The sequence below is a fragment of the Coturnix japonica genome, chromosome 8, assembly GCF_001577835.2.
Source record: "Coturnix japonica isolate 7356 chromosome 8, Coturnix japonica 2.1, whole genome shotgun sequence".
Classification (NCBI taxonomy): Eukaryota; Metazoa; Chordata; class Aves; order Galliformes; family Phasianidae; genus Coturnix; species Coturnix japonica.
The window spans coordinates 23,956,404-23,979,327 of NC_029523.1; the positions used below are offsets into that span (position 1 = coordinate 23,956,404).

Consider the following 22,924-nt stretch of genomic DNA (forward strand, 5'->3'; position numbering starts at 1 on the left):
TTAAAGCTGAAATGCAACATCACCCATATACCAACATACAAATTATTCTTACTAATATCTCTCTGGCACTTCTTAAAAGCCGGACCATAAAAGAGCAAAGCACACGCTTCATCTGTGCATGATACAAAAGGAAAGCCTGACTAAACAAGTTTTAAAATACTTTGCAAAACCAAGGACAAGCAGAGGTTAACTGAGCCTCCGAGCAAACATGCTCAATATCATGAGAGCTGCATTTCTGCTTTTGCAGGCCATAGAAAGGTCTTTCTTAGACACATAAACATACTGATTTTAAAAAGCACCTAGAATATATTTGCTTAATATTAGAAAGGGAGAATTGAAATGGCAGACCTAAAAAAAGCACAATCTGGAAGACTAAGATAGAGATCTGGGCTACTGCAGAGTTGCCCTGCATATTAGGAGTCACACTGGTGTGAATTCATTTGGTAAGGGGTTGGCTGAAAGCTTTGGGCACAGTGCTGCCCATGGACCGCCTACCCTTCTCCTCCTCCATCGCCTCCACGAGGTACCGGCTCTCCTCTTGCACTTTTGACTCAAAACTGACCGCAATGCTTTTCAGTGTTGCTGAAACAAACTTTCTTTGTTGCCTCCATATGTGCCCATTTGAGGATATGAGTCCTGTAGAAAAACAGGCAAACAAAAGCTATCTCTGTGTGGAGCATGAGTGACAGGATTCAGAAATGGCCATCGGTCTTAAAAACCTCAAACTGAAGCAAACAAGAATTGCAGATACTGAGAAGCTGTAGCTTCGCCTGGGAATTAAAATTTGAGAGTAATTGGCTTATGCTAAATATCTAGCTTTATGGATTTTCTACTTTGTCACTTTGCGTGGGAAAAGAAGGTGTAAGCCAAAATACTGTGAGTACGATCACGCTGCTGGCAGAGCTGCAGCAGGAGCAGCAGGACCCGCCTCTGGAGCTACATGTAGCCAAGGAGAGAAAGCAAAGGGGAGATAAATCCAAGGGAAACACTCTCCAAAGGGCACTGGGCAGCATGCATTTGTTTCTTGTCTTTCGCCCAACTCAACACATCATGTTGATCCCCATGTCATCCCTAAATCCCAGACAGATTCAAATATATACCTGTGAGATTATTAGGCTGAGTTCAGTCTTTCTCTAGACACAAGCTTTTATTGGCACGGTTACTGAGGGTTGAATTCAGCCTCCTTCACTCTAATTGTTATCATTGCAAATAGATGAAAAATTTCTGCCAAAATCTTGAAAGCTATACTTACCAAAGCCTCTAAAAATTTCTTGGAGAAGTGGAATATGTGGCCGATCTGCAAATATCTCAGCCTGATGGACAAGAGCTTCTCTCACCATCTGGTACCCACTGACTACCACAAAAGTCAGACCTCCGAACTGCACGCTGAAGATGTTCCCATACCTCGCAGTAAGCTGAAAGAGAGTCCATCACTTTCTGAGAGCAAGAAGATGGAGATTTTCAAAATGAACCTAGATGAGACCCAGGATCTAAGTTTGAGTTAATTCCACTTGGAGCACTGGCTTGGGCTTAGGACAAATCCAAACCCAAGTCTTCCACAGTCCAACCCAACCTAAACTATTTCACAGATTGGAGATGGCATAAGAAATATTAGTGAGCTGTGGTGTAGCACGGATGGTTTGCATGTTGCTTTCACCAGGCTGTTGTGTCAATTTAACTTGAATCCAAGGACTTTGTGGCTGACAGACATCTGCTCCTTCTCTCTTCCTCAAAGAAAGAGTGCAGGAGGTAAAGGCTCCACCTGGGTCACCAAGACCAGGCTCTTGCTGCTGAAAGCAAGACAAAACAGAGTCCATTTCTCCAACTTTCTTTAAAGTAGTGAGATTTCTTGCTCCAGCTGTCACAGTTAGAAAGTGGGTCCAACTGCTGATGCTCAGAAAACTTCCTCTAATTTTAAGCCTGAATGCATTTATAGCCAATTTATAGCCATTTTCCTTGCATGGACATTGCTAGCATTAGCCTCTCCTCTTCAGCATTTAGCTCCCTGATGTATAAGGGCAGAGGACAATTATATCTTCTCTTGGGTCCTCATTTGCCAAGGAATTCAATGTGCACGCTCCTTAGTGTGACTCTGCAGGAGGGGACATGCATGGTCACCCTGAACTGACATGGTGGCTAGTGAAATGAGCCTGGGATCAAATGGGCAGCTCTCCCCATGCTTGCATGTAAATGAACGTGATTAATTTTATTAGTAATAATCATACATGTTGATAAAATGACCTGAGCATACTGTCCCTGTTCCCTAAGGGATAGTCCTGCTAACGGCTCAGATAGGTGAGATGGGGTCCTCTTTTAAATCAAAGCAAGAGACTAAAAGTCAGTCACCAGAAGGGTACTTGCAAACAGCACATAAGATCACAAAATGATTGTGATGAAATGGGAAGAAAAAGGAGGAATATGCAGACCTTCTTCTGATACAAAATCTCTTCTGATCAAGCTGTCCAGCTCCTGTGGGGGGGGGGGGCAGTAAGGGTGAAACCCAATAGTTGTCTACATTGTTGTTATACAATAGATATATATTATAGATTATAGATTGTAAACCAGAAGTTGCCCTTGATTTGCCTTTGATAAGTGACAAAAATCACTGATACAATATTATTAGTAGGAGAAATGTCCAGGAAGGTCTTACCTTCTGCATCTCAAGATGGAGAGGTTGCCTTAAATCCACCACGGTTCCCACGAGAGGAAATAGCTGTGGCCCAGGAGGGAAATTCTTGGGACGCCTCTTTCTCACAAAGTCAATAATCAAAAGAAACACGACAAGAACCACCAAGAGCACCGAAACATTCAGCTTTCCCAACTGGGAAATGGGCCAAAAGTGAAACTCCATGTTGGCTGATGAACTCCCAGTTTTTCATCCCAGGAAAGCACTTGATGCTGGTTTTAAACTTGCTGAAACAGGAGTAAGGAGGGACTCGGAATAAAAATAGTAAGGATGCCCATAGCTCACTGGGACAGGACTCACCATGGACAAGCGGCTTTCCATATACAGCTTGTGCCCAGTGACGACTCGCTGAGTAATTTAAACACTGAGACCTTCAAAAACAGCCCCTCAAACAGTTGCCAAACAAAAGCAATCTTTCAAACCTTTGGCTTTACATCTTGGTCAAGGGCCTAATTTCCTTATAGAAGAAAATTCCTCCCCTCTGCCCTTAACAAGGAGCTCCTTTATACAGACACCTAACCGGGATTATAAGCATTACAAACATTTGAGGTTAAGAGAAAGCAGCTTACTTAGCTAATTACATATGGTGGGCATTGCATAATTTAAAAACTGTAAGGCATCTGAGGTGATGGACAGCATGCGAGTTGCCAAGGGGCTGATCCTGTTAAGCGCTAAGCACTGTCTGTGAAGGGCTAGATGCCTTCAGCACCCTCCAAAGCCTGCTTGGCTTTGCTGGAGTCAGGTGAAGTTCGGGCACTGTGAGAGCTCTAGGCTCAACTTAGATGAGAGTTAAAGGAGCTTAATTTTGAGAGTGAGAACATAGGCTCATGTGCTTGGTGGCTAAAGGAGAGATTGGAACTTACTTCTTTTAATCTGCCTGGTTTCTGCAAAGCTCCTCTGAATAAAGCTGCATGCTGTCTAGGGGAAGGCTGCAATGGGCTGACAGTGACCTCCATGTCCGTGAACCACCCTTGTGTCAGCTGCCAATACTTTAGGTTTGATTTGTTTCCAGATCTCTTTATCTATATGTATGTCACCACTTAAGAACTGTACTTCACAAACTACATTTATACTGATGCAAAACTGTCAATAATGAATTCAAAATGGCTGCCCTAGCAATTACAGTGAGAATTTTAGTAGAACCTGGGTCTGTTCAGCTGTGGAAAAGAACACTGTGAGGGGATCCGATAAATGTTTATAAGTATCTAAAGGGAGATGGGCGGCAAATGGGTAAGGCCAGGCTCTTGGTAGAACGTAGTGATAGGACAAAGAAACTTGAACATACAAAGTTCCATACTGACATGTAGAAGAACTTCTGTATTGTACCATGACTGCAGCATAGCTATAGTGGTGCTTGGGCACTCTTTGCTTGTCCCCTTGCTGCTGCACCTAGGTTGCTCCCTTGTCTCTTTACATCACTGCACCCTCTCAGTACGGTGAGCTGAACCTCAGAGGCTAAATCAGGATAGTGGGCTTATTCTCTTCATCCTGGCATCAGGGAGATGACTCGGTTGGTGGAGGTGTCAGCCTACAGCATGCTCAAAGGGACTGTGATGATAAGGCGTCAACTTCTGCTAGCCCAGTTTCACTCCTCTGTTCTTCGCTATGCCATATGATTTGTCAGCATGCACACAGAGTGCAGATCCCTCTACCACTTGTGGCTGCTGTGAATTGGGCTACGTGCAAAGCCAAGGTGTTAATGTGTTCTTCTGGGTGGTGTTGTGGGGGTGGATGCATCGTGGTTGACAGGAGAAATGTTATTTTTAGCTGGAGGAGCACATTTTGCATGTACTCACATGTGTCTTGTCAGTCAGAAACCTCATGCCTATTACTTTGCCTTGAAGATTCCCATGTCCAAAATGCATCTCTTCACAAAGCCCCAAACTTGATAGGTTTGCTAAAAATTAGGGAAAAGCACTCCAGCATTACCACACCTCTCCTAATCTCGGTAGGCAATAACATCTGTAAGTTAACATTGCAACTGTGCTGTTTTGGGTCCCAGTTTTTAATCAAAGCAGAGCACAATGATGTGTAAATCCCAGAGAACTTGGTAAGTCACAGCACTATGGCGTATGGGCAAAGAAGAAATATTGGACAATTCTTATTTCTGCAGTCTCTGCAAACCCTTATCACCCAGAAGGTAAACCTGTGTCCCTGGGCAGCACCACAAACATAGGAGTATAGACCTTCTGTTGTCTAATAGCCAAAATGTGAATTCATGCAGGATAAGGATGGTACACCAACACCTAATAGGGAGCAGGATATAAGCCCACCTTCCTCTCTTCCTCCTAGAATGCTCTTCTAACCACAGAATAACATTTTTGGCCACCTCACCTGAGCTCGTGGGTATCAGGCAGAGAGATACACTGTGCCATATTGCATGGACACACACCCATCACTGCTTAAATATTAAGGCATCTTGATCAGCCAACAGACAGAAATTGGCCCATATGCTTTGTACCTTCTTCCCTGGCTAGATGTCTAACTGTGTGCAGAAGGTTTTGAAACACAAAGAGAAACATTCTGTTAAAAACTCAATTACCATTTGTTTTTCAAGATATAGTATCCCATTATTTTTTCCAGAGAAGTGAAATTCAATAAGGTTACAACAGAATGTAGTCCAACAGTTACCGTACTTCCAGAGCATTATTTAAGCTACAGAATTTCTTAATGATTAGAAACATATGTAGGAAAAATCACATGCAAAATGAGAATGACTGGAGACAATTTTCCCCCTGAACAATTCTTTGCAGTCAAGTAACAGCTCTGCGGTTCCCCTTGCAGCCTGCAGGACCTCCTTGCGACGCGGGAGGTGTGGGATGCCCACCTGGCCATGCCAAACAACAGAAAAGTCAAAGGAATCAGGGAATATTTTGCTGCTTTTTTCTCATATCAGACCCCAAAAAGTGTTTTTCTGGTGAACAGCAGCAACCACTTCGCATCCCAAAGGGCTTTGTGCACACACAGCTGCCACTTTGAGATCCAACCCAGGTGAGTCCAAATGGACCCGGAGGCGATGGCGGCTTTGGACATTCATTTCCTTTTAGGATTTGTGTTATTGGATCTGGTGAAACCTATGGGAGATTTGTAATTGCAGAAAGTGAGGAGCTGTGAGTCCTGCAGTCCTCCTGGAGCAATCTCTGGAGTATGTGCTTGAACCCAATGCTAACAGGGGGAAAAGCCAAAGTTCCACACTTGAGGTGACTTCACCAGGATGAAAACTCACCCATGGGAGCTCAGGGCTCAAATATCTCAGGGAGTCGGACTCCAAGTCCCAAAATCAGGGAAGAAAGTCCCTCATTACTGCTATGTGTGCATGGCAAATACTCAAGCATCTCCAATTTTACATCTTCCCTTTTTTCCTACCTAGGAGTAGATGCAAATACTCTCCCACATACCTCTCACTTATTACCTTCTGGCTGTAGAGGAGCTTCCAGAATGGATTAAAGCTGTAAAACAGGCGGCTGTCTCTGTGAATGGTTAAACTGAGCTGTTTCAAGCCTAAGCTGACCAATATGAGTATACCTATAAAGTGGCCCCTGGTGCAATGCAGTGTTTCCAGAGGACGATACACTTGGTTCCTTTCTATAGCAGACCACCATTTCCCTTTTCTGCCATAGAAGACAGTTGTGGTGAAGAGCTTTTATTCACATTTCCCAGCCAGATAATTACATGCAGGTATCAGGAAACACATGGGCACTGCAAACACCTCCACTTTTTGGCCTTCAGGACAAGATTTTGTTCTCTTTGCTATACTGCTTTTGCCAGCTCCATGTGATGTGCCCACATGGCCACATCGAGTCAGATTTGGGGGTGCTGGTCTGTGCACAGCACTGGGTTCCCGCACCAAAGCTCTTCCTTTGGCTCTCGGTAAACCTCTGAAATTCTCTCCTTCCTAAGATGCACCTTTTCAGTATTCACAGAGAAGAGTACAGTCACATATTCCTCTCAAAGCCACAAGGACTTGACTAGAGCTAAAATGTCATTTATGTACATATCACAAGCGTTTTTCTAGGCACAGATGTCTTTCTGGTGCCAATATGCTGTTTATGTACTTATCTGTCACAAGCACATGTCTACATACATATGCCCTGCTGGCAGAGGCACAGAGCATTTTGAAACTCTTATTAGACTGCTAATGAATAATACGCATACAAAGGAGAAAACAGAAGGTGGATCTATCAGGAACAGCCTCTTTCTTAACTACCTTTTAATTGTAGGAGAGGAAGAAAAGAGATGAATTTTGATATGTTGGCATCTGCGAAGGCCTGCTTAGCAGCACCGAACGCCATCGTTTTAAAAGAGGATTTTTCACAGGTTTGGGTATTTGGGGGAGAGAAGGGGGAGGGGGAGGAGGGGGGGGGGGGCTTAAGAAAAAAAAACCCACAAAATTTTGACACTGAGAGTATTGCAAATCCTGGTGCCAATGATGTACGATAGTGTGATTGTCACCATGGAATGCTGAAAAGCCCGAGCAGCTGTTTGGCATATTGACAGTGCGAATTCGGAGCGTTTTAAATGCAAATGACAGTATTCAATTGATCGCACGAAAACAATGGGTCATAGCCTTACCTTTCCTTGGCTGCGCTCTGAATAATCAGTCTGCAAATCCATGCACAATGGGGATATTGTACGAGTTCTGGGGATTTTGTTCCCTGCGTGCACGGGGGTCGGTGCAATGCCTCTTTTTGGGCAGAGCTGAAAAGAGGTTCTGCTGCACGGTCCCGAGCATGGGGTGAGGTGGTGAAAGGGGCATAATTTGCCCCAAATCCACCACGTCCTAAGTGTCAGCCTGTTTTTCTTCACTTCTATCCTTTCTTGCTTGCCCTTTAATCATTCCCAAGGGTGGCTGGCTTTCTGCCTGACTTGTCTCCATTATACCCTGCTGCAATCAATATGGCAAGCAGAAATCAGCGGGAGAAGGCATATTCTGCTCTCAGTGAGAGCCAGTGGGAGGGAAGGAGATCAGGCCAGCCAGCTGCAACCCCTGCCCAGCAGGCAAACTGAAATCCAGTTCACAAAGCTGCCGCCAGGCACCTCAGTCTTGCTTCTTCCACCACGTCCCCTGCCCAAGACCAGCAGCAGGTAAAGGTCTTCTCTCTCCCAGCCCAGTGCAGTAGGGAGGGTAAACACAAAAACTTAACCATGGGGGAATTTCCACTGAAAGCAGTCTATGCACTGGTGGAAAGAAAGGGGCGAGGGGTCCTCCCATTGGGAATGGGAACCCAAAGTGTCACCATGGGCAGGGCTGGGACACGCTGAGCACCTGATGACTGGTTTGGGTCTCCAGGGCTGGCCACATGGTAAGAGAAAGGCAACTACTGTCACTCCTGAGTATCTCTAGCCAGAGATTTTCTAGATCCACTTTTCTTTAGAAATGAAGGTAAAAGAGATGCTGGAGTACTTTGGGGTGAAGACACCACCCAGACATTGCCACCAGCCCATGGAGGTAGGGGTGAACAATCAGCATACATGTGACATCTACTTTGAAGAATTTTAATTAATTTGGTGAGTTTCTTCCCTTTCCTTACTTTGTCAGCCTGAAAGAGCCCTCTCAGAACCACAAAGCTGTGCTTTACCATCTCCCTTTATGCCTTCACCCACCCTCTGCAGTTTTAGTCATGAGCTCTAGGGGGGGTCAAAGCTTTTGGATTTCTTTACCCTCTGGATATGGTTGGAGTTGGAAGAGACCTTTCAATGCCATCTGGTCCAACACCCCTGCAATGAACATGGACACCAACCATTCCATCAGGTGCTCAGAGCCCATTCAGCCTGGTGTTCTGATAGCTGCTGTTCTTTAAAACTCTGAATGGGAATCTGCATGGTTGTCTCAAGAAACCACTTTCCCTTCAACTCACCAGTTAGAAAGTGTTCCATTTTAAACGAGGACATTCATGAAGAGTTGGGGGTTGGATGGTATCATCAGCTCAGAGGCTCCAAAATTGTTTTCAGGCTTTTCTGATCTTTCTCACCAACTTGGGATGTACGTGCTGCACAAGTCTGAACATCAGCTGAATTCTGTAAAAGGTTAAATCATACTGATTTCAGTGTTCAGCCTTTCTGCCTCTGAAGGAAGGCAACGAGTAAAACTCGGTATCATTATGATGTTTGCCTTTCTAAGATAAATCTGTTTACCTGTAAAACAGACACATTAAAAAGCAATCAGCCAATAGAAATAATTAGTTACAATGTAGGCTCATGATTTGCTTAGCCTCTGGAACAGAGCAGTTTCTTGCTTAGCTTGAACTTGTTTCTGATGGATGCTCGGTGAAAGGTCTTGGAGACTCTGTGCTCAGCTAAATGCTGGGGAGGAAAAAAAAACGATTACTTCGGAGTGACATTACTCAAGTCAGCTCTGCAAGAAATTCATCACCAACAGCATTGGCACCACACATGAGCAGCAGCGTATGGAAGCTGAGCTGCAGAAAGTAACAAAGTGAAGGGGGGGAGCCGGGGGAATGCCACATACCATGAGCATTGAGGAGTGCATCATTACCCAAAGGGAGAATGTTCTTTTTTAGAAAGCTTCTCTTTGGTTAAAGGCATTGCTCATGGGGAACATTTATTTGTGAACAGAAAGCCTTTGTTTTCTGTGAACAAAGAGAACTAAACTCAGATTGCTAACAGGTAACATTTTATCAAACTGTTAAAGGTTTATTATTATTTGAGCTTGTTATCAGATAGGCAGGACTGCCCTCTGGTACCTAAGAGCTCAAGAACCAAGGCAGCAGTGGGGAAGAAAGGCCAGTGCTTGGTCTGAGTCCTACTGAGGAAGTCCTCCTGAAAGTGAGCAGGAAGAGACCTTTTATCTGGAAGGTGAAGTCCAGAAGTCCTCAAGGTCTTGTGTACACACAAGGAAGCACTCAGCTTCTACTTGCACAGGAAAAAAACCCACACTGTTTACATGTAGCTCTCCCGCTTAGCACATCTGGAGCAAAAGAGAAGTCTGAGTTTAGCTAAACAGAGGGTTTGACCTCGTTCTTTCTGGAGGAGGAGGATAACAATAAAAGCACTCTGCAGTTATTGCTTATGATAACAGGATCAGTAGAATTTTTCCAATCTTCCTCCTGCTGGCAAACAGTAGAAGGCAAAAGTCTTGTGGAGACAGAAGGAATAAAAGCAAAATTTCTTGCAGAAGACTGGAAAACTTTCCCAAAGCATTTTTCTTTAAACTTAACCGCATGATTTACAAGCTTATTATTAGTTCCCCCCCACTCCCCTTTACATAAAAAGAGAAATTTAAAACGTGTAGATTAGCACATTTTTGGATATCCTCCAAGCTCTCCATTCCCCTGCAGAAAGGGTTATTTTGACAAAGCAAAGATCCAGTTTTGGGTGGCCTGGAGAGACGCAAATCTGTGCTCTGTGTGGCAGAAATGACAGCTCCTCCAGGAGCGCTTCCTTCCCTGCATCTCTCAGACACTTACAGAGAGAATAACGCAGGGCACCTTCTGGTTGAGCTTCAATAGAACAGTGCCCGGATGTTCCTGAGAACTCCTCCCAGATAAGGGCTCTGTTCCAAGGTCAGGCTGGATGGGACACTGAGCAGACAATGGAGCTGTAAGTCTCCCTGTTCATTGTACAGGAGCTGGACCAGACGGCCTTTAAGGGTCTCTCCCAACTCAAATAATTCTTTGATTCTATAAACATGAGCTGGGATCTGCCTTGGGTATCACCAAGAAGCTTGCACAGCTTTTTCAGTAAGGGAGCTCTCGGGAAGCACAGTGAGACCATCTTCAGTGGGGACCAGCAATGAGAAGAATTTGTTTAGTGGCAATTTATCCTTCACTCTGTATCTATCTGCTGGTTATCACACAGTCCTGGTGTTTCTGCATTGCTTGGTAACTCTTTCAAAGATGAGCAACATCTGGGGCACGTAGGACGTGTGTATTTGCAGAAAATGCTGGCGACTGAAAGGCATCACTGTGGAGAGCACCCACTGCAGCAGGGTGCATCCTGCCATGCTTCTTATGGTAGCAAAGTGTCCTCTTTTGCAACACAACTTACATGCATATATATATATGTCACACACACTTATATACATACATACATCACCATGTTGGCCAACTGCAGTACAGCTGGAAGTGCCCTGGTGTCACCCATGCCTATGGCACCAACATAGACCTCCAAATGCCATCCATGGGGCATCCAAGGTTTCTCACCAGGCCAAAGGGCCACCAGTAATCACCATGTATCCAACAATAACACCTCATGGCCTCAAAGTGTATGTTCACATCAAGGGATTAAAACGTGTATTGGAAGGCTGAATAGGTCAGTGGCAGAAGCACACAGAGCGGCTCAGAGAGGCAGCGTAAGAACAAGTCAAATCACAAACAATTGTCCTGGAATGGGAAAAAAAATAAATATATATATATATATATATATATATTCACTTAAAGGCAGTCTTCATAAACAGGTTGAACAAGACTATGAGGCTGGAGGAACAGATGGGAAAATGGAACAAACAGATGGAAAAATTCTATTTCTGAAAAAAAAATTCTATTTGTAAAGCTATAGCTACTTTCAATGAATGCTTCAATGCTAGAGAGCTGAGGCATCAGGATGTTCGTAACAAGGCCACAGCTTCGTACGTCTGAGATCAATAGAATGGCAGGTGTTTTAGATAGGTGAATAAGGTGCTTCTCAAACAGCCACATTCGTTATTTTTCCATACTTAATGCCTTCATCCACACGGATGGTTTGCTGTACTGACAGGACATTACTCACTTCAAGATTAAAAAATAACTTAGAGCATTTCATTAACTATCGCTGGGTAGAAAAGGAGGAAGATCACCTTGCTTTTTGTCCCCCCACTGGAGGAGAGGAATGGATCTGAGCTCACCCAGAGCTGCTCTGCTCCTCACTTTGGGTCCTTTAAGTCAGCGCTGGGCTTTTAAGGACTCTGTCCCATATCTGGGTCTTAGCAGCTTTGTCCACATGTTTTGCTGCCAGTATCTCTGGGACTCATAAAAGCATCTTTAGTGCTGAAGTAAGTTCCCCTGTGAGGAGGGACTGTCAAAGAGGACACTAATGTCATTAGCAGGTTACAAGGGGGAAACAAGAGAGAATTTGCTGCAGATCCTCATTTCCATAATCTTGCCTCGCCATCCTCGTTGTCAGCTCTTAACCTCAAATCCCTCACCTCCAAATCTGCGGCACCATTGACCTCAGGGATTTGCTTTCAAAGTGATTTCTGGTTATAGGGAATCTAATCGAGGCTCCCTGTGACAGAAGACAAACTTGGTCTTTGCACCCAAATGTGAAAGACGGGCCCAGAGTGCAAGCAAAATCTTGCAATCATTTTTTTCAAGCCATCTGCCCATCTGCAGTCCCATAACAATATCCGTTCAGTGCTGGCTTCCCCCTCTCTCTCACAGGAATAAAGAAATTACCATAAACAAAGCAGATCAAGGGTCTGTTTAAGCCAAATGCAGCCCAGACACATTGCTTCAGAAGGGGAAAAAAAAGAGCTGCGGGGGAAGTTTCTTCCTACCTGCCAGTGACTCCAGCGATGCCAGACACTGTGATTTGGACCGGGTGTGTGCATGGGCACTTGGTTTCCAGGGTATTTCTCTGGCAAAGGCAAGTGAGTGCCACAAAAGCCAAGAAAAAGTAAGAGGAAAAGAGAAAGAAAAAGAAAGAGAAAGTGGTGAAGAAAGAAGAAAGAGAAAGAAAAAGAGGAAGGAAAGAAAGATGGGAAGAAAAAAAAAAGAAAGAAGGAAAGGAGAAAGGGAAAAAAAAGAGAAATGAAAAGGAAAAGAAAAAGAAGAAAGGAAGAGACAAAAAGAGAAAAAAGAGTGAGAATAAGGAAAATAAAAAGAAAAAAGGAAAGAAAAAGAAAAAAGAAAAGGGAAAGAGAAAAAAAGGAAAAAGAAAAGAAAAAGAAGAAAAAAAGAAAAAGAAGAAAAAAAGAAAAAGAAGAAAAAAAGAAAAAGAAAAGAGAGAGAGAGAAAAAAAAGCAAGAGTAAAATCAACTGAATGGCTTTTTAGCAGAGCAGGGGAGAGAGAAAGAGGAAGAATACAAGAAAACTGGAAAACCAGCATGGACACAAACAGCTTTTTGGTCTCAGGACACTTTGCATTGCACATGGAAGTCAAATCAGTGCCTGAATCATTCTGTTTATTTCGATGTGTAAATCCATTGTGAAAAAATGCATCATTTCCAAGAGCGTGCTTTGAGTTAGAGAGTCTGCAGCAAACTGGCAGGGCAGCTTGGCATGAGGATTTCCTGGAGGTAGGGATGAACAATGGGAGCTGGACTAGTCCCTGCATGATGGAGAGACAGAGAGACTCAATAATTCATTGCCTTGATTGGAAAACACTGCCAGAAGTCACAAAGCTAAGTGTCTGAGCACCCCTTCAATTGACCAGACAGCAAGTTTTGGGGGAGAAAGAGAGAAAGAGGCACGTCTGTGCAGGGAGCAGCTTGTGCAGTGGTGGCTGCTGGGGCCGTGCATGAAGCTTCCCAGGTGCCAAGAGGGGGGACGGAGATCTGTGGGAGCCTCAGCCTCATTATTTTTATGTTCAGCTGCCTAATTACTACGTGTCAGCTGTCTGTTGGAAGGAACGATGTACCGCGGCCTCTCGTTTGGGAATTTGTAGTGATTAATGGGCCTGGAGGGAATGACTAACGAGGAAATGTTAGAATTAGTAAATATGCATCACTGTGAGATGGGTAAATGGGGGAACGTGACAAATGAGCTTGAGTATCTGAAGGATGCAAGTGCAAAGGGTCAGCCCACAGGAAGCCCTGGGACCCACCCAGAAGGAGGGGAGGGTGGGAGTAGCAGAGGTACAGTACCTGGGAACATCATGGGTTGGTAACAGAGACAGAAATGTCCTCCAAAGCCTTTCAGCCAGTGCCGAGCAGAAGAACTGGAGGGACAAACATACCCCAGCACAGCAGCAGGACCACAGCCCTGCATCACATTGCTTCCTATGGAGCACAGCCCCAGCAGTGATCCTGTGTTATCTTCAGCTCCATCCTACATCAAGACCTCATATGTGTGTAGGTACTGCCAGACCTAAATTACTGTGATGATTTCATTCATCCTTTTCACGTGCAGAAATTGCTTTCCGTTTGTCCCTTTCAAAGAATCCTCCTAATTACCAGCTTTGCTGTGCACTGGTTCAACACCTGTGCTAAGGAACACCTGCAGGTTTGGTCTTACAGGCAAGAACAATAGGAGACAGCATCACAGAAGGGACTGGATTTTGGGGCTACTCTCTACTACTTTGCAAGAGATACATATAATTCTTAAGAATTACAGCTGACAGATCTTTCTGAATGGCTGGTAGTGAGAAACTTGAAAATTTGGAGTCTGGAAAATTCTACGTTACAGTAAAGCTCATTAAAACCATTAAAATCATCCAAAGGTAGGGGAAATAAGGAAGAAAAACAGCTCTCTTCTGTTCTTGGTTTAAAAATCTCATTGAGATCATCTGGCAATCACTGCTCTGCTGCATCTGTCCGTTGCCAGCATCAGCTGTGAGACATTCTCCGAGCAGCCTGCTGAGATCCTTTGTGTCAGTGTTGCTGCCTTCATAAGAATAAACTACAACCCCAGATTCAAATATTCTTGAGTGTAGGGTCAGAGAAATTGGAATCACATCTGCCATAGAATGCTGAAATGTGGTCTCATTTGCACTTGTCCGATCGAGCCCCCCACTCCACGCGGCTTTCCCATTTTATTTCAATCACAGCAGCATTATTCAAATCTCACCCAATTGAAAGATGCAGCTGTTTCTATTTCTGGTGCACCCCTGTTAGAGAATGGGAAACAAGCAACAATCCTGCCCTGTGTTTGGTGATCAGCAACATTGTGTCTGCAAGATGGTTTTTCATTCATTGGAAACTGATGGCAGGGGAGCAATAGTTCAGGTGCCTCTGTCCTTTAAACACCACAGAACAGCTGTGATGTATGTTTGCTCTACAGCAGATGTTTCAGAAAGCTGGGGCAAATTTTCAGGGGGCTCGGAGCTGGAGCGCAGATAAGCCTAGAGTTATGGAATGGATAATTTTCCTTTTCTAGCATGCCTGAATGCAAAAAGAAAAAAATAGAGGGGAAAAAAACCACACAAATCAATCAGCTGAGTTATTTGATGAAATATTAAATAATTCAAATAACTCTTGACTTGGTTTGGGTGTGATGTCTAAACCCAGTAAGGAAACGAGGTGTGAAAGGAGTGATATCAAGTCACCATCATCATCATCCTCTCTTTGTGTTAGCACATCTTTGTTGGCTCTGGGTTCATCTGGAGGACTACAAAGCCAGGTGAAAGACAGAGATGGTTTTAAAGAGCACCAAATGCACAAACACAGGGAGCAATCAAGGAATAGTCCATGTCACAGAAAGACCCCGGATAGATGGAATCTCATCTCTGAATCACCAGTATCACCACAGAATGTAGAATCACACAAAAGACCACAGAATCATGGGAGAGACTTCTAAGGCCACCAAACCCTACTGCAATGTCCCTACTGCCCACTCCCCTCAGTGCCACATCCCCATGGCTCTTGAATACCTTCAGGGACAGTGACTCCACCAGCTCTTCGAACAGCCCATTCCAGTGCCCAATCTCTCTTTCTGTACACATGCCAGCACGCAACGTGGCATCTGGAGCTGAAGTTACATGCCCACATCATGCAATCCAACCACTATGGAGCTGGGTGGACAACCTGTATCTCTTGACTTTCAGAATCGACCATTTTTTACCAACAGGCACCAATTGATTGACACTTGACTGAAACAACAAAAAATAAAACACTAAGTTCATACAGTACGTGTGCCCTAATTACAATTGATTCCCTACTAAAATATTTCAGTTTTACCATAATGGCTTTATTTTGAAGCTGTTCAAACAGAGGAAAAGGACTTCTGCTTTTTCCACAGAAAAATTTGATGTTTTTGAATGCACTTTTTTTCTTTCCAGTTGGAAATTGACAGGATGGAAAATCCACAGCTATCTCTACTTATAACACATCATGGTTAGGTGTGTGCGCATAGCACTTAACACAGCATAAAACATAACATAGCACATAACACATCCAGGTGGGTGTGCATATGGCACAGGCGCAAAAAGTAAGTTTTAGAGATGAAGTTTGAGGACACAGAAACTATTGGAAAGGAGGGTTAAATAACATTCAGATCAGATGGTAGAAAGAAAGTTGTATTTTCTTGCTGTCAGGGAACATTGAGATACAATCACAGTCTGACACTGAAAACATCTGGAGGTCCTTCACTTATTGCCAGGCACACAGAGATCTGGTACAAGAAATAATGTCACTTCTGCAACATTTTCTGGGAGCATGAAGATTTCAATAACAACGGCAGCAACAACAGAGTTCCCCATATTCTGCACCGTTTACCTCTAAGGCAAATTGTTGACTGATTTCCATTTTGATGCGTGTAAGTTGAGGCATTCTTCCAGCCTTTTATTCAGTAAGATCTTCTAATATTCCAAGTTACTCACGTTTTTCAGGAGGGATCTGTTTCTAGACACCAACATTTCCTGCTGGAACGCCTGTTCCTGGCCTGGCTTTGCAGCGGGCTGGCAGCAGATTGGCCTTTCAGCAGCAAGGGCAGGGCCAGAAGGTGGTGATCACCTCTGTTCCAGAATGGAACTAAATACTACCTGATCCTAGGAAAGGAATTATTATTTTTAAACAGAATATCTATAATAGAAATATTATGTACTAAACAATCTGGCAACATCATAGTTAATGCAGACATCTCTGGTGGGGAATTGCTTGAAGCAGGTCAGCCATTGGCTGGTATGTACCTCCTCACACCACACCTGGGTGCGATCTCCAGCAGCCCAGCTGCTGTTTCCAGTGCAATCAAAGCCGATGCAGCAGTTGACTTCTAAGATTTCTGATAGGGAGAACTCAGCTGTGGTTACCAGCTGGGCCCTGCAAGTGTCATTTTCCAAAAAAACCATCTGCCGCACTGAGGCTCCAGTAGCCAAGAATCTGCTACTTACTACCACTGAGCTGCTCCAGATTTTCACGGGGGTAACCACTAGAATTTACATTTTGGGAGGGACGGAGAAGGTGGATTTTAGAAACTGTTACTTTCAGTGTTGAAAGGAAATTTTCATTTTCCTGCACTGGTCCAATGCTGCTTTTTTTTTTTTTCCCTCTCCTGCTCTCTCATTGTGCTGTTTTGTTTTCAGATAGATGCCCTTAACTTCCCAGAACAATTGGCCATCTCATAGCTTTTCTCTCTATCAGTTTTGTGCCTCTGACTGCTGTGTCTGCCTCCAGCCTGGCTTTCTTTTTTCTTAGATTTAGCCTTTAATGCAGAAACAAGCCAACTGAGATTCACATCTACCTGGATGTTGTATGTCCCTGGGGTTGGTGTCTACACTGGTCTGGATTCCCTTTGGCATCACTGAATAGAAATAAGTGGCCAAAGCATGGTTTATCTGACCAATCTGAGGCAGCTGGACTTAGTGGGATGCAGTTTCTGGACTACAAACATCTGTTTCCCTCAGAAAGCAACAGAGAAGTGAACATCAGGAGAAGACTCCTGTGTCATTGAGAGCAGTTCTTCAAATATTGCTCATCTGCCTTTCCTTTAGGAGGATGCTGTGCCTTCTCGAGTGCCTTTCTACACATGTTGGGTCAAACTATCTCCAGGCACCCTCTCTCCCAGGAGGCTCTACCAAGGATGTGGAAGTTGGCAAAGCCTGATGATCTACTTATGGTTGTTTCCAAAGTGTTGACTTGAGTTTTCTGCATTCAAAACCTAAACAACCATTAATGATATTATTTGGAGAGCGTGGTCTTTTGTGCATGGGGAGGTGAGCTGTAGAATGGGGGCTTGTTTGTAGAAACAGAGATTGATCATGATGGATGAAGGATATTTCTAGCTCAGGAGGCAGTTGGTTTCCCCATGGCCAGATGGCCACAGGGTTCAGGCCAAACTTCTCTCCTTGACCATGCTCCAGCACAATGATTACAACTGACAGAACTCAGAGTTTGGCCACTATATAAATACTAAACACTCCAGAATGACTCCTAAAAATTATTGTGTGACCCAGCTTGACATTTCACTACTGGGCTTGGAAAAACCTGAAGGGAAAACTGATAGCTTCAAAACAAAGGCGGCAATAAGAAGCGTTATCCAAGAACAAAACACAAAGTCATTAAAACTGGACCAGGATGGAACACACCAAACATAAAAGGAACTTCTAAAACGTGCAAAATCTGAGCTCAAATGTGTATCCTAATTTCACAAACACACACTTTATAAACAAAAGCACTGGCTATAAGCTTCCCAAGAATTAATGGTTCTTCAGACTTGGCTTGGTTCTGAAGTACTGATGTTTGAGCCACCTCTATTAATTACCCATAGACACAGCATATGATCATCCAGCATTATATCCCAAGTTACTGCCTTAAAACACAGCTCGAGTTCACCTTCTGTTAAACCTCTCCAAAACAGATGTGTGAAAACCTTTTAGCAGCAGTAATCTTTTTCAGGTTACTTTAGAAAGGCAGCTGAGCCTGGTGGCATCTCAGGAACTTGCTGCCAAGTAAATTTACGGTCCCTGCTTTGAGGAGGGGCTGGGGGAGGGGAGGACCAGATCTATTCAGAGTGGCAGAATGAAGGTCTGGTACCTATCTGCTCCACTTGTCTGGCATTAATCTGCAGGCAGGTGTCTGTTATGGCTCCCAAAAATCTATGGGTATCCTAGAGACAGCTGAGAGAGAACACACGTGTGAGAAGGAAGTCAGCTCTGAAAAATCAGTATTGGATGCGTGGTACAGCCTGAGCATCTAAAAACGGGGCAACAGAAATCACTCATTTTCTTGGAAAAAGGAAGGCATTAGGCCTGTGGATAATATAAATTTTAAGAGCCAAACAGAAGGATGAACCCTGTTAGCATAGAAAACTAGGACAGAATAGGAAGAGAAAAATGCAGGCCAGTTTGCTTGTCTATGAGGCTGACAGAAGTATGCAAAACCTCTCAGGATCAAATCATCCCACCAACCAGTGCCAGCAGAGCCACGTTGGTCCACAGGGCTGCAGTGACACAGCCAGGGCTCAGCCAGAGGGAGGCTCTTCCCCAGTGCATCTGCACTTCATTAGGACTTTGTAGACTGCTAAATGAGCACCAGACTGCAGCATGAAGGCACATTGTCTGAGCTCAGCTGATCACACCGCGTGATAAAAAGAAGTGTTAGAAAAAATAAATGCTGTTCTTCAGTAAACTTTGGAAAAGGAGGCTGAAGATTAATTCAAACAGCTTGGATGGCTGGAACAAGAAAAACGAGCTGAGCATTTCCAAATATGGGCTACCTTTCTCCAGCATCAAGCCAGGAGAACCTTGAGGCATGTGAGCCAACTGAACTGCAACTCCCTTGGTAACAAGGCCTTAATTAAAAGCTAAATTGCACGTACATAAAAAAGCAGCACAGGGCTCACTTCAGCCATAGAGGTCATGAAATCACAGGCAATCATACAACAAACATTAAATCCAAAGTGGTCCAGGGAACAACTGCTCTGCACACACTCACTCAACACAAGCCACAGAAACACTTTGCAAAATGCCATAACGAGCTTAAGGCTTTTAGTACAAATAATTAAAGCCACAAATAGGAACACCAAAGGAAGAGAGAAAAGGAACCACCAAGGACTCTGGTCTTCCACAGCAGGAATTCATGCAGTGAAAATGCCAAATTAATTCTAAGAGAGATGCGATACCCAGTGCCCCCGCCAGCCCCAGTGTCTTGTTTCCCCACTTTGCTCCCCCAACAAATCCTGATGATATGAACTGAAGGAAAAAGCCTTTCTCATTTCAAATCTGGCACTCATTTTACCCTCGCATATAATCAAAACATGCCAACAAGCACTTGAAATGTTTTTCTTTAATACCATTAAGAGCAATAACACACCATGTTCAACATCTCATCTCCAGCTGCTTTGGAGAAAAGCAAAAAAATCCAACTCAGACACCAAACTATGCATGGGGACTGCAGGGAGAGGAATAATTAGCTGATTCATGCGTTTCCTACATTCAGCCTCGCGTTTTATTTCCAGGTGCAGAGCACTGACTTAAAGCCCCTGTCAGACAGACCTAATGCCACACAGCTTGCTGCCCCAAGACCATAGGGCTCTGCTACAATTCTATAATTTGAGGGCAACCCAGTTACCACCATGGACATCTGCTGATGATCCATTTCTTGGTTTCTGCACTGTTTTTGATTGTCAAGATCAGCAGCTTGCTAGCACAGCAGTAAGGGAATCTGTAGAAGTTAAAACCTTTATATACATAGTAAAACAGGTGCATTGTCCCCATTGGCATGTGCTGCCATACAGTGAAACACAGCACCCCTGTGCTGGCATCACTCACCCTCCAGTGGCATACAGTGAAGGACTCTGGGTTGCTGTTTTTGAATTCAGAGCACCCTTTTTAGACTTTCTTTGCCTTTGTGTTTTGGCTGGAAACTTGCAAGACCTTTTCATTTGAAAGCGATGCCAGCCCAAAGGTTGGCATGGTGCTTGGAGACTGCGGCACTGCCAACTGCAGGCTACTCATAGGAGAAGTCTCTGTGTTGGGTCAGGACACCTCCAGATCCTTCACCTATAGAAAGGACAGCCTTTCCCATTGTCTTATTGCATCAACCAGGTGCAAAATGTGGTAGCAAGCTTCTAACATACCTTGGGGAACAGGAGAAAGAAGAGTCTCGTTGGAACGAGTGATGTCAAGCAAATCCAGAAACAATTTTTATCTGCAGAAGGGAATACATCAGGATTAAACGCACAAGAGAAAGAAAAATAAGCTTTTGCCAAAAATTCCTGAGCTTTACGTGGTGGAAGCCTGAGCCTTGCTGCAAGCAGGAAACAAGCATGTGGCCATACTACTGAAATAAACAATGTACTTTCCCATCAACCACAGAACAATACAATTTAACATAGCAACTGGTAGCAGAAATACACTTGAGACAGAGTTTCTCAAACCCCCCTTCTTCCACCACTGCCTGCACGTCATGGATGTGTTATGTTTGCTCTGGTTACTGAGATAGGACCAAAGCAGCCCCAGCAGCCTGATCCTGGTGCAATACAGGTCTGTATAGATTTTCCTCCAAATGTCCTCCTGCTGTGGGTACATTCACACAGCTGTCTGTGAAGAAGCTGTAGCTATGAGTGTTGTTCTCCATCTCTCGACAAGCGCTGGGCTCCAGAGCAGCTCTCCCACCCCACGCACTCAACATGAGATCGCAGCCAGCTTCTTCCCATGCGCTGGGTGCTCACACACCTCCACCCAGAGCTGCAGATGGGGATGCTGCAAAACACTGCCTGCCCAAAAAGATGCTTTGCTGGCAGCTGCATCTCACGCTGGACTCTTGTTCTGTTAGAAATAGGGTTTGTGACAACACATGCCTTTGACCACAGGGAAGGAAAGGACATAACTAGTAGGCATGGTGGTGATAAGTTGGTATTGGACTTGATCTCAGAGGTCTTTTCCAACCTTAATGATTCTATGACAACCTCCTTTCTCTTCCAGGTGAAAAAATATTCTGTTATCCTGTGGGTGTGAGCTATTCCTGCTGCAGATAGCTGGGAACAAGTAGAGGGAAAGGTGACTGCAGGAGGAGCAGGTCACTCTCCTGCAGCTGAGATGCAGAATTAAAAATGTCCTTTTTTCAGGGTATCCTTAAACAAACCCACGAGAGAAGCCAAACCGCCCCTAAACTTTCCCCTTCAGCCTGTAATTTTCAGACAACAAACCAATCCTTTCACTTCTTCCAAAGGAGCAAAGAGAAAGGCAGAGAACTGGAAAAACCCTTTATAGAAATATCAGCTGTTCCTCCTCATTCCCACCCCCAGTTCTGTTTTTTGACAAGTTAAAGTGAGGCCATAACTTATTCTGCTTTGTTCGACAGGGCTAATCACACGTGACTCTAATCACTCATGATGTTTTATTGATTTTAAGCACATTTAATCAGAAATTGGCTCCAAGTTAGATTCCTGCTAATTACTGAGAAGCAGCATTTTGAATGACTTCACAATTGGACTGCAGATTAGAATGGACAATATGTACTAAAATAATGATTCATGCATTCAGCTCCCTGGATTTATTTTGTTTATATTGGATTTTTTAATCTTTAAAGACATAATTCTGCATATGGGCAAGCAGCATTTAAAACCTTCATGAAACGGGTTTAATTTAACAAGCTAGGCCTTGGCCAGGGGTGGGATGTGTGGGGAACAGTTTATCCCATGCAAACGTAATTATTCTCTGTAGGTCACTGGAGGGGCCTTGCCCTTGGTCTCCCCACACATGGGTGGTCAATGCTGTGGTGTGGGGCCCCTTTGGCTTTCCCACCCCACTGAATTCAGCCTCCAACGCCCAAATCACACTTTCTCAACAAATCTTTCAACAACAGAGGGTCAAAGAGTCAATATCCCCAGAAACATTTCTCAATCTAATGTATTATTTCTCACTGTAGATCCTGATTATACCCTGGTAACTGATTCATAGTTTTAATAGTCACAGGCATCTCATCCCATTGGTGCCTATGCTGGATACCCATGGCATAGAGACTTCAAAGGGAAATTTTCCGTGCTCTGAAACAGCTGTGGCCAAGCACGGGCAGTTTCCCACTATGCAAAGCTTCCACTGCACCTCAGGGAACACCAATCCACAGAGCCACAGTGGAGCTGGAAGCCAGCAGGCAATCAGGGCAGAAACTACCAGCAACACACACTGGTAAGAAACTTGTCTTTTACATGGGCATGGAAAATTTTCCATTTCCCTCTATGCTATTTCATCTTGGCTTAAAGAAACAAGAAGCTGCACTGGGGAAGGCTCTCCAGCTGAAAAGGTTTCAGCTGAAGTTTTCAAGTTCTCAGTTAAAAAGTCAAAATTTTCCAATTCTTTTTTTTCTTCTTCAAAACAGCACTACTAGGAATACTTGCTGCAATCTTGCCAGCCAATGGCTTTCACACAAAAACAAGCCCAAATTCAGAACGATGCACAGAATACCCTGTGATAACCAGCGTCTGAAAAGCAACAGCTCTGAAGTCTCCCTTTCTGCTCCCACTCCTTTCCACAGGTCTGCGACATGATGGCGCAGTGGGTGGAACTCACGACTGGTGTGAAACCTCACTTTCACTGAAAGCTGGGAAATTCACCCAAGAATCACCACTGGCCTCCCAAGGAATGAGCCTGTGGCTGTCAGAAATGATGGAGACATTTCTTTAAGCACAGTTATACTGGTTGCAT

The 22,924-nt window shown here is 44.2% G+C and overlaps 1 protein-coding gene across 2 annotated transcripts in view; it reads right to left on the reverse strand.

Moving 5' to 3' along the window:
• Positions 1-22,924, reverse strand: part of LOC107317696 (cytochrome P450 2J2-like) — a 31,794-nt gene that overhangs the window by 5,590 nt on the left and 3,280 nt on the right. Inside the window, exons 4-8 of one of the 2 annotated variants that reach the window (XM_032446180.1) lie at positions 20,356-20,426; positions 16,160-16,327; positions 2,651-8,704; positions 1,253-1,415; positions 496-636 (exon numbers count right to left, since the gene is read on the reverse strand). In XM_032446180.1, the coding sequence (XP_032302071.1) occupies positions 496-636; positions 1,253-1,415; positions 2,651-2,851 (505 nt within the window). In that variant the 5' untranslated portion in view covers positions 2,852-8,704; positions 16,160-16,327; positions 20,356-20,426. Of the gene's footprint in view, positions 1-495; positions 637-1,252; positions 1,416-2,650; positions 8,705-12,179; positions 12,333-16,159; positions 16,328-20,355; positions 20,427-22,924 lie in introns of those variants that run through there. The other variant, XM_015870652.2, reaches the window with a different exon arrangement.